At 50.4% G+C, this 11,343-nt stretch overlaps 5 protein-coding genes across 5 annotated transcripts; 4 read left to right on the top strand and 1 right to left on the bottom strand.

Moving 5' to 3' along the window:
• Positions 1–2,262: 2,262 nt before the first annotated feature.
• Positions 2,263–3,259, top strand: N7539_002947 (uncharacterized protein; the record flags this gene model as incomplete). The annotated part of the gene is made up of 2 exons (XM_056932550.1): positions 2,263–2,596; positions 2,661–3,259. The coding sequence occupies 2 exons, from the start codon at positions 2,263–2,265 to the stop codon at positions 3,257–3,259; spliced, it is 933 nt and encodes a 310-aa protein (XP_056792509.1).
• Positions 3,260–3,828: 569 nt separating this feature from the next.
• N7539_002946 (putative ubiquitin-conjugating enzyme) lies at positions 3,829–5,054 on the top strand (the record flags this gene model as incomplete). The annotated part of the gene is made up of 4 exons (XM_056932549.1): positions 3,829–3,890; positions 3,965–4,059; positions 4,135–4,898; positions 4,965–5,054. The coding sequence occupies 4 exons, from the start codon at positions 3,829–3,831 to the stop codon at positions 5,052–5,054; spliced, it is 1,011 nt and encodes a 336-aa protein (XP_056792508.1).
• A 485-nt stretch (positions 5,055–5,539) lies between these two features.
• On the top strand, positions 5,540–7,277 carry N7539_002945 (uncharacterized protein; the record flags this gene model as incomplete). The annotated part of the gene is made up of 3 exons (XM_056932548.1): positions 5,540–5,866; positions 5,920–6,323; positions 6,386–7,277. 3 exons carry the CDS (start codon positions 5,540–5,542, stop codon positions 7,275–7,277), a joined length of 1,623 nt encoding a protein of 540 aa, XP_056792507.1.
• Positions 7,278–7,603: 326 nt separating this feature from the next.
• N7539_002944 (putative CUE domain protein) lies at positions 7,604–9,097 on the bottom strand (the record flags this gene model as incomplete). Its single annotated transcript, XM_056932547.1, has 1 exon — positions 7,604–9,097. The coding sequence occupies one exon, from the start codon at positions 9,095–9,097 to the stop codon at positions 7,604–7,606; it is 1,494 nt and encodes a 497-aa protein (XP_056792506.1).
• Positions 9,098–9,748: 651 nt separating this feature from the next.
• On the top strand, positions 9,749–10,926 carry pex7 (putative peroxisome biosynthesis protein (Peroxine-7); the record flags this gene model as incomplete). Its single annotated transcript, XM_056932546.1, has 2 exons — positions 9,749–9,912; positions 10,017–10,926. 2 exons carry the CDS (start codon positions 9,749–9,751, stop codon positions 10,924–10,926), a joined length of 1,074 nt encoding a protein of 357 aa, XP_056792505.1.
• Positions 10,927–11,343: the final 417 nt, after the last annotated feature.

Genomic DNA, 11,343 nt, shown 5'->3' with positions numbered 1-11,343 from the left:
AGGCTATGAAGATCTATCCACTTTGCAAGTCAAACTCGGTTGGTGTCCATAATGCTTCCGGTATAAGGAATTGCGTCTTGGGATGCTTTGCTTCGGCCAAATGGCTGACGAAAGCCCGGTCATAGTGAGGGTGCCATCCGAAGTGGGAAGTTCAACATCAGCAGAGGAATGGTCCTTCTGGTTGATCGGCGCGCTGTGATAGCGTCGAACTGTGTCTCCCAGGTCCAGAGCAGACATCGTATCGCTCGATGGAAGTGACTGTCGAGCTGAGAGCGAGATGTGATGATGCCGGCCGTATGCACATGGAGCAAGAGAACATAAGACCTGGTGACAGATGATGACACTCAAATGATGACTGTATATGACTGTATGACACAGCAAATGCTCGGGCGCGCCAAGTCGGATTTCAAAGCGGCCCGAGGAAGCTCAACGAGCAAATTGACGTCGCCCATGTCAAAAAGAGTATGAACTGATGGCCTCGTGTGGTGCAGCGCTGACTGATCTCGTTGCTGTTGTTGTGGACTGAGATTCGGGGTCGAGCCGGGGACGTAGGTGGGACCAGGGGTCAGATCGTTGAATAGGGCTGGCGGCTTGTACGTGATTGAGGCCAGATGTCATGGTAACAAGCAGATATTAGGCCATTGGAACATCGCTGGGAGCCTCAAAAAGCCGGACAAAGAAGTTTGACAGTCCAACGGTTGTGGTTTTGTTTGACTACTCAACCCGGGGAGGAGGTCGAGCCGAGTGAGGGATGCCCGGTTTAGCCAGATCCATCATGACTCTGGGTCTCGGGAGTATGATGGCTGCGGGAGGGATTGACTGCCAAGCCGGAGAAGTCAAAAGCAATGATGACAGTGTGGAAGAGCACAAAGGCTGCTAGGCACAGAATGTCTGAATAGGATGCCATAGTGACGAGAATTAGAAGGGTTTCCCAGAGTTCATGAAATTTGCGACCAGATTAGCAACGCGAGAGTGGTGGTATGCATTTGAATCTTATTGTTTTTGTGAGCGGGTGGGTTTGTTGGGTCGTTGGGGCGCATAACTGGTTTGGCTCATCAAACTCTACCCGAGCCGCGGACCTTAACCAGTAGAGGACAAGCAACCAGACTCCCCAAAGATCAATTTACCAACCCCCTTCAACACCGTTGCTAAAAAAAATTGTTGGTGTCCATCTCCTGGTTGGATGATCAACGTCCGTAATTTCCTCTTCTCGAAACTGGAACATGTTCGCTACGTCTCACAATTTGACTACCTGCTTGACCTCGAATCACTCATTTCTTAAGTAGGGCACAAAGCCGCGGCGGGTAAAATCTGCCGCGGCTCCTACCATATCTGGACGAGGACCTGTTTTCGCACGACCACGGGCAGATGTCAAAGTGGAACAGCCTTAAGATCCACACCTCTCTATGCTTCATGTCATCAGTCGAGACTTTATGTTTTCGGCATTCGTATGCGTGGTGATTCTGCTGGATCAAATGGACACATTGTGTGAGACCAGAAGCATCACGGGCGCGGCATTCTTGTGTCAAGTACAGTAGCAGATCGAGCCCGAGCCCGAGCCCCAACCAACGACACCTACAGTACTTGATCATTTGATGCACTATTTAGAAAGACGCGGCTCTCTCGGTCGCCACTCTAGTGTGCACGGGACAGCAGTACACCACTACTATCCTCATCTTCGCTTCCAGAGCAAGTACTACAGTCATGACTTCTGGATGTGAACTTGTGAAGAAGCCGGCCGAGTCAGAAGCCCCCACTTTGATGGTTTAGTGGATCCTTTCTGTTTATCAGCATATCAGATGGTGCCGGCTTGACATGTGAAAGTCGCTCGCACATACTGTATGTGCCCACAGATGGTACATTGCTACTGTCACCGAATTCCAGGCAAAAAATCGGGATGATGCCGGATGTACAGGTACAGACAGGTACACGGGATATGTGTATGTGTCGTGCGATGAACTATACCTTGTGATCGGTACTTCGTAGGACTGGACATTGTTCGTAGGTGGACAGGCTAAGACTAAAAAAGAAAATTCGCGCTCAACATCATGTTAGACGCCACGCACGCAAGAGCTCTTTGGCCTTCGAGATGGCGCTTATCAGCTGCAGAAATCCTTCGTCCGTTTTCTTAGGCTTGTCGCTTGGCACCTGTCGAACACTCCTTCACTAGACCTCGACCTTACTGGAGACTACCAATCTCGACAACCTGTATTTTTGGGCCAAAATCAAAGTGCAGGCTTTGACTGCCATTCAAAACAGTCGATGGAGTACACACGTCTGCAAAATCTGCCCATGCCGGCTGTACTTCGGCGCCGGCTTCCCCGACTGTACTCGTCCCACGGAGCCGTTGCCGAAAAGTCATCCCGGGGGTCCTTGCCGGCGGAGTCGTCGAGTTCGTTTGTATCCTCGTTTCCCGACGAGCATCAGACCTGGGAGCCAGTTGTCACAAGAATCGAGCGACCCTCTACAGCAAGCGATGATCTGACCTCCTTTGATTCTCAGTCACGAGGTTCCATCAGCCCGCTCGGGGAAGAGGTGGGCTGTCCAGATAACTACGAGACCGAGTCCGGTTTGCGATGGAATCGCGTTGCGCCGGGTAAGTGGGCCTTCCTCCATGGAGGCAGACGTATACAAACGACTGCACTGCTAACGACTTGCAGCTTTCAATCTCCTCCGCAATGCTGGCTACGAGGCTCAAAGACCGCAGGCGGATGGTCGTCTGGTACGATCGCTCTACGTCAGTGCCGTGATGTACTTGCTTGATGCATTGCCTTCCGATCTCACTCCAGATGAGACCGTCCTGCTTCGGCACCGTTTACCCGAGTCTCTCAGAGACAAAGTGACATCTTCACCGAATTCGCAACAATTGCAAGCCCAGACGACCCCGGGCGTAGAGGTCGATCGACTCCCGCGATCATATCTCCACCGGCTGCTCGCCTCAATGATCGTGCAATGCTTCATTTTCATCAGATTCGTGCTGCCGTATTTGCAATTGTTCTTACACAAGGCATATGAGTACGAGCGATCACATCGACTTACGGAGCGGTTTATCGCGAGCACTCTCGATGTCGCAGAGGGCTTGGGCAGGAGCGGTGCGAGTATTGGCTCGGCTGTTCTAAGGCTCAATGAAGGGAAATTGGGAATCGCGGTTGGAAATTTCGCCAGCTGGTGGATAGAAGGCATCGCTGGCGGTGTCTATGATGGTGTTGGAGAAGGCATGATGCAAGCGGGCCTGGTGAAAACTGGGTTGGAACTCTGATCGCAACTCTCAATCGGAGGACGATTCCATGTTTGATGATTATGAACGGTGTTTGTATTTTTGCAATGACGAGTGTGTTCACGACGAATGTGAAGAATCTCTCGGGAACGGTCGGGTCGCATTTACAGCTGAGGGACATCTGGCCGGCTAAATTGCATTGTTTATGGTGGACAACCCGGGCTGAGGAGCGTATTTAGACTAAGTCACAGTGCGTTGACTGCCAGATACACAGATGACTAATAAAGCTTGCGTCTCTGCACTTACCTACCTTCGGTAGTCAACTTGGAAGATCATGGGGTTAGAATAAGAAGAATTACTTCCCATGAGTACCGAGATCCGTATCTTTGCCTTTGTGCCCGACACCCTGCCAGAAACTGAACAATGCAAATTAGCAGTTTTCACCAAGTGTTGAGTTATGTACTTAGGTGAAATACGATAAGACTCTCGATAAGGACTTTAGTACGTGTCGGAGCGGCGGAACATCTCCGACAACAGGGAATCTGGAGCTTGGCCGAGTTCACTTCGAAGACCGTGGGCAGATTTCTAGAAGAGGGTCAATTGTATTCGCCATGTCGACCACGAGGCTACCTTGCATCCCTTCTCTGCGGAAACAACAGCTTCACCTGGAATTGTGAGTGGCTTCTCACCCGAGTGTTGTCTGGGGCCTGAAACTGACATAGCTAATGCTTCTTGCTCCTTTCACAGTGCAAGCTTGCGACGAGCTGCACCTCCTGGCCTCTATGTGACCCTTGCGCCGGGAGATCCAACTTTATGGAGTGGAGTCGTCTTCGTGCGCTCTGGTTTGTGATACTCTCCGCGGGTATAGCTCTTCTACGGACACAGATCATGGCAGCTAATTGTTTCCGTGCCTTCAGGTCCATATGCCTCAGCTATTCTTCGCTTCCAGATCCGCTTCCCCGACACTTACCCTGATCTTCCGCCTTTGGTCACATTCGCGACCGATGTTTTCCACCCTCTCATTGTACCTCTTACCACATATACCTTCAGTACAGGCGCAGCCAGCGATGACCCTGTCAGCGCCACCGACGAAGAGCGACTCCCACCCGGGGGATTCAGCCTTCGCCATGGCTTTCCCCATTGGTTTGGTAGAGCCAAGAGGACTGACTTGGTGTCTGGAAAGTCGACCCGGAATCTCAGCGGACAGTCGTTCAAGGTGACACCCGAGACAAGGTCTACGTCGGGTGAAGCAGATACAAACAGTGTTGAAGCTTCAGACAGCACAGCTTCGACAGAGCAGCCGGCAGACCAAGTTCTTACAGACGACCTACCCACCCGTATCTCGCAGACCCCTGTCGTGATTCCTTCTCATCAGCCGAGACCACATGTGCCCGTTGCAGAGCTCCTGGCGTACGTTCGCTCAACCTTTGAGGACGAAGAGGTACTCGACTCTTTGCCCCAAGATGCCGCAGGGAATTCTGGTGCGTGGCATGCATGGAGAGCTCATCGTCGAGGGACGCTCGGCGCGACTCGCTCAACAAGAGACAGCTCTCAGGCACGACTACCGGGAGATTGGCATTGGGACGGAATTTGGGCACGGCGAGTTCGAGACGAGATCGAGGCAAGCCGCTCAGATGCTATGCTCTTCGGAAACTCCACTCGAGGCGTGGGGGAAGAAACAGTAAGTGACAAGCATCCAGTCTACTTTTCCCATTGCTCTTTTGAATTGACGTTAAATGTGCGTCAGATCCGATTTTCTCGAATGGACGAAACCACGCGGGCCTTAGTTAAGGAACGGATGAAGATGACTATAGCCGAAGTGACTAGCGAGATCTAATCGATTGCGCTTGCCTTGCAAATCGTTCTTGTCGGTTGCCAAGTTGATTGCGTATCGTTCTTACCTTTTTGGGCTTCGCGGCCATGGCGGGACATAACATCAAGTCTTCCATTGCTCTGTGGAAGGCCAATTGATCTTTTCTACATTCCAACGCCTATACACAATGCCCAATCTCTCGTTATTGGATTTCAAAAAGTCCGCATTACTTATCTGCCTGGTTCTGGTTCCGATTGCTGTTCTTATTGTCGCCGTGGCTATAGCCATCGCGTGGTCATTGTGCTGCAGCTGCCGTCTCCATCTTAGATGCTGGGTGTGCTGGAGTTGTTGCTTCACTAAGCCTGCTTGGCTGGAGCGTCTGGTTAACTGGAGGCACGCTTACAACAGGAAGCGAAGTTGTTCAGATCCTGAAAGCGACATCAGCCAAGCCTCCACGCAGGCAACGGATGAGATTCTTGGTTACCCAGAGCCCATCCACCCTCGCGAACATGCTTAGGTCTCCAACCCCCACAAAAAACATGGTGATGCGCCCGCGCAAGACACAGAAACCTCGGTCGCCAGCAATTCGCACCCCCTTTTCCATTAAGCGTTACCCAAGAATACCGTGTCGAAAATCCTCTATAGTCGCGAGTCTGAGTGACAGCACGGACTGTCGCGCAGCATCCACAAGAACTCCTTCCCTCAGTGAAAGTTTCGAACTTCGGATTGTGAAGATTCGTGATCAAACCGCACTTGGTTCTCAAGACAGCGAATCTTGTGACCAATGGTCAGAAGACGACCCATTTGTCGACAGGGCATGTTCACCGACATCATTGGTTTGGTGCGTACACATGACCTATCTGTGCTAATCTTGGTGCTTTTGATATAGCATCAGCGAACGTTAGACGCCGAAACTTCCAACGTCCCCGTTGCAACTCAGCATCGTTTGTCGCCGAGCCTTGTGGACCGCTGGAGCTCCGATTCGCAGACCTCCTTTACCCTATCTGTTCCGTCGTTCCCAACGGGCGCATCGCATCAATCGAGACTGTTAACACCACAATATGAACCTTTTTCGCCAAATCGTTATCTTGAAATCAAACCAGATTTCTTGTGCCCCTTGAATTTGCCCATTACCTTTCTTGATGTCAGTGTGCTGGCTTCCAAATCTCATTTTGGTGGAGGGTCAGAGTCACTTTGGGCAACTGTACAGGTGTCTGCCGATGTGAGCTCAGATAGTTGCCCAGGTCCTTCTGGTCTCGCCCCTCTCGAAGTGATCATTCTCCTGGATCAAGTGTGAGTTACAAACATTCATCCGATATCAATGCCTGAATAAAATGACTGATTGATTCATAAAGACCTCGGCCTCTAGGAGCTGAAAGCGCGCAGATTAACTTTGCATCTGTCGTGATAGCATCTCACCTTGTTCATGAGCACGACAGAATTGCATTAGCTGTGGTGGACCCGAGCACTGACCGTGGCTTTGAAATATTGCTACCTCTTGGCTTCCATTCCGTGGACATTGTTCGATCAAGTCTTGAAAGATTTGCGAATCGTCAACTCAGGTCGCGGGTGACTCAGTTGGCAGATGTTGGTGTTGTTCTTCAGCATGTCACGAAAATGTTCGGTACTCCGTCACGGCCGGCTTTCTGTCATCTGTTTTATGTTTCCGCTGCTCCGCCAGATTGTCTGCGCATTCCACCGCTTGATCATGCAATTGGTGTCCATACCGTTGCTCCGGTCGCTTGCCTACCGGTGGATCGTCCGGGTGCTCAATCGGGTTGGCACATTCGCTACGATATCCATGAAGGAGACGATTACTCGGGAGCGGCCCTGTTCATTCGCAAGGTATCCAAAGCTGTTGGCCACCTTCGGACGGGAATACGCCCAGGATCTGTGTCAGAACTGAGTCTTTCAGTTTCCGCTGCTCACGCTTCTCTCGTCGAGACGTGTCCAGCCAACTATCAGCTCATGTCTCTTCGACCAGGTGAAACGTGGGTGACATCTATTCCACTTCTATTACAGCCTGCCTCCCGGCAAAGAGGCCATGTTCATCATTCCTCTCGAAAATATGACGACCCTGCTCCTGTCGAAGATCTGATGACACGCATCGATGACGTATTGCTTGAATATGCCCATGAGGTTGTGCAGCCAGTGATGGCGGCCTCACTGAGTTATAAGCATTCATTGTTGCCACCAGGAAATACCATCCATATCAATACCCACCTCACTGTGACTCGAAGCTTTTGATTGCCGAAGCATATGAGCATATGAGTAGCTGAATTTGCTTCGAAGCTGACGTTCATTGATGAGTTGATCGTTGTGTCGATCCTTTTGAGATTATTCTTAATGTTCATCACTACAGGTGCGCACAAGATTTCTGAATTACTAGATTTTCTGAACTCGCTTGCACAACACTTGCCGTATGGTGAAAATCGATCCCGACGTCTAAATTGACCGCATTGTTATTTGCTATTGAGACATTTCTTCCACGGCTGTGAATGAACTCGAAGGCAAATAGAACACCGTTCATGAAAATAGTTGGATACAGTGACGAGGAAGAGTAGTAAGACAGATCATTGAGAAGCAGTAAAATTAGCCAGCGTCACGAGGTCTTTCTCATCCTGTCGTTTATAAGTCCTGACTGGATCACCGTCATCATCGAATTCGGCCCACTGGAAGAATGAACAGCTCTCTTTGCCGGGCGTAGATCCGGCCTGACACATCCACATATAACGACCCCTAGTCTCTTGCTTCCGCTGAGCACATCGGAGTATCGTGGGTTCACCGCAGTCACATCGAGGTGTAGATCTGGGGTGCAAGGTATCCCGAAACCAGCGATAAGTGACGTTGATCCGACGATTTCCTGCTATCGGATGAGGGGAGACGGTTTGAGCAGGAGTGATCGCGTGTTTCCATTCCTCCTGCATTTCCGCATGCATTACGAGCAAAGAGTTATGAGGGAGGTGAATTGAGATTTGACCCTGTGCGTCCGCACGGGAGGTGAGCGGTCCTTGGCGCTGAGAGGCATTCTTTGCTGGTAGATTGCCATTTCCCTGAATGACTGCCTGCTTTGCGCTGTCGTCGTTTTCGTCTTCTTCGTCTCGTGGCAGGATTCGACGAACGCGAAATTCTCTTTCCACGCCCAAGCTCAGGCTCCCGATCGTTGCACGCGGACCCAAGTATGTCAAGTCGTCGGAATGGAAGCCTACGTTTTCTGCAGGACCATCGTAGCAATTGACAAAGGCTGCGTTTGGCTTCCACTCTTTTGGCGACTGATACTTGAGCTTTTGACCGTTTGGGTAGAAATCGCGAATGCGATTTCGAATCGCTTCGTTGACTGCATTTTGGACTTTACAGGAGACAGCGCGAAGCTCCGGTGTCGCTTGTCGAATGTTGGACTGATAGGTCCCGCCGTGCCTATACTCGGTAGCGTGTTGTCGATATTCTTCTGGAGTCGAGACGTACAAGCTTCCAGTATGTGGACTTTTCACTGTCCGATTAAATAATTGGAACTCATATCGGGAGAAATACTTCGACTCTTGCAGAAGCTCGGCAAGCAAGGCGTTGGCTTGCTTTGGAGGGAGAAAATTATGTATAATGGTACATGGGGTGTAGGTAGCCACGTCATCGGGTGAGTAGAGGTGTAAAGTCTGTCCTTTTCTAGTACGTAATGCTTTTCTGTGAGCTGGACCATCCTTGAATGGCGCAATCGAGCCGTCGCTTGCTTTGTGAACAAGGTGCGATGATAGTGATGTCTGAGCGCCCAAGCTTGAAGCATTTGTCGCTCGTCTCGTGCTACCACGTCTTGTGTGTGTCGAAATACCAGATGCTAAGAGCTCAGAGACCGTGTCTACAGAGCCGTCGCATGATACCAAGAGATCAAGAAGATGCTCCTGATTGAGTTCAGGAAACAGCGAGAGCAAGATGGCGATCTTGATATCTGTGGAGTCATCGCCAATGGTGTCGGGTACCGGTGAGGTATCCAACACTTCTGTTCGGCGCACTTTGTGGTCTTCAGCGGGCGAAGTGGATCGTCTCCTCTTCTTCTTCACGACAAAGGAATCCATCTCTGATCATTCTCGCCTACATCATCCTCACAAGTCATTGCCAGTTGCAAGGAGTTGAAGCTGCAAAGTTGTTGCGTTTCGTCATACCTGCACGACGCCATAAGATAATCCGTGGTGGATGTTCAGCTTATCAGCACATGACTGAGCTATAAGTGACCAATCAGAAACTGTGCATTGCGAGGCAGCTGTGATGGATTCCTGAAATCAGACATCAGGATGGACCAGTTGTTCCTCAGGTGAGCCTACCTCCAGCACTAATAGGCGGTCGATATAATGATACAGGGCAAATGTGGTCTTCCTTTCTTTGAAAATTTGGACGTGGCTCCCAATTCTCAGGTACACCTAGTAGGCTGGTACAGTACTACGGCCCCCACGAACCCTGTCAGGGCCATCAATGATCGATAAGATAGGGCTACGATAAGGCACGATAAGATTGTCCGCCGCCAGACTGACCTCGGCATAACCCGCTTCTGATCTCCCCGCAATCTATCTTCCTCGCCGGTTAATTTCCTAACCTCCGACGAAATCCTCAAAATCATGCTGTCAGTTTGACGCCGCTCAGACCGTCGCCCATTTGATTTCTTCCAGTCAAAGGACGAATTCTATATTTCCCAGGCCAATCTGTGAGACCAACGGATTTGGTATCTCACAATGCTGCACTACCGCACCCAAGGCTTCAATGGGAGCGCAGTGAAGTACTCGCCCTTCTTCGATAATCGCTTAGCTGTCGCGAGCGCAGCAAATTTTGGGCTAGTGGGGAATGGCAGACTTTATGTTCTTGAGCTCACTGCCAACGGTATTGTACCCGTTAAATGGTATGCAACCCTCTCCTCTAACAGCTTTTTGACAGAAACTCTGCTTGACTTGCACACTTAATATGAATGGTCGTTTTGGCTCATATTCTGGGAAATTTTTACAGGTTTACCACGCAAGACTCTTTATATGATCTTGCCTGGTCAGAAATTCACGAAAACCAAGTCTTGACAGCCTCGGGCGATGGAAGCATCAAGCTCTACGATACGACGGCCGATGATTTCCCAATCATGAACTGGAAGGAACACAATCGAGAAGTGTTCAGTGTCAATTGGAATCTCGTGGCAAAGGATCGATTCTGCTCTAGTAGTTGGGACGGCACAGTACGGGTCTGGACGCCTCATCGACAGCAGTCGCTCCTCACATTACCAACACACAGCTGCACCTACTCCGTCTCCTTTTGCCCTCATAACCCGGAACTTATCTCATGTGTCACATCGGACTCTTACGTGCGCCTATTCGATCTACGAACGCCAGCCTCAGCGTCAAATCACCTTGTTGCTCAAATACCCAACCATGCTGCTCCAATGCCACCTCCAATTCCTAGTCAGCCAGGCCTCCCTCCAGCGGCTACTCAGCCAGCTGAGATTTTGACGCATGACTGGAATAAATACCGTCCTACGGTTCTCGCGACTGCTGGTGTTGATCGCGCAATCCGCACATTCGATATTCGTGCCCCTCAGCAAGGGCCGTTGTCCATTATGCTTGGTCACGACTATGCTGTGAAGAAACTGGCGTGGTCGCCACACCTGTCCAATGTTCTTCTCTCCGCCAGTTACGATATGACATGCCGCGTCTGGGACGATCGATCCGAAGCCACCGGTGCTGCTGATGTGGACCCGATGCGGTCTGGCCCAGTGAGTCCAGTTGCTGGGTCAGAGCTTGGGAGGATGGGTCGACACACGGAGTTTGTAACGGGTGTCGATTGGTGTATGTTTGGAAATGAGGGTTGGTGTGCTAGTGTCGGCTGGGATGAAAATTTGTATGTGTGGGATGTGAGAGCAATTATGTCATAAGCAGATCTGACCTACCGTCAATACACTTTCGCCCTCTCTCTGAGGTTCATTCATGCGCTCTGGATTTATTTGAAAATATGGGACTCTGTCTCAGGGTTGGTTTCCCCGCGGGCAACTCAGCTGGAAGAGGACGACAATCGAGGGAGAGTAAAGTGTCAATTAGGAGGCAGTAGTTGATCTGCCTATGTAGTGGCAGACGCCTTACGATCACTGTAGACATATGGCGGCAGTCCAAACGGCACATTGTATGCCAGCCCTCGCGTATCTCAGCTAGTGATCAATCGTTTCAATTCGTCATAAATCTATATGCATATATGGATTTCCAAAATCCATTAAAGGGTTCGCTATTCTAGCAGGAGATTTTTGCTGAAAATTTTCAGAGCTTCTGTCTCACATAGTAGCTGCTCAGGTTTGGGA

This window comes from Penicillium diatomitis, assembly GCF_028827545.1.
Source record: "Penicillium diatomitis strain IBT 30728 chromosome Unknown utg000003l_segment0_segment0, whole genome shotgun sequence".
In the NCBI taxonomy this organism is placed as follows: Eukaryota; Fungi; Ascomycota; class Eurotiomycetes; order Eurotiales; family Aspergillaceae; genus Penicillium; species Penicillium diatomitis.
The sequence above is the reverse complement of the archived record's forward strand: the minus strand, read 5'-3'. Positions and strand labels throughout refer to the sequence as shown.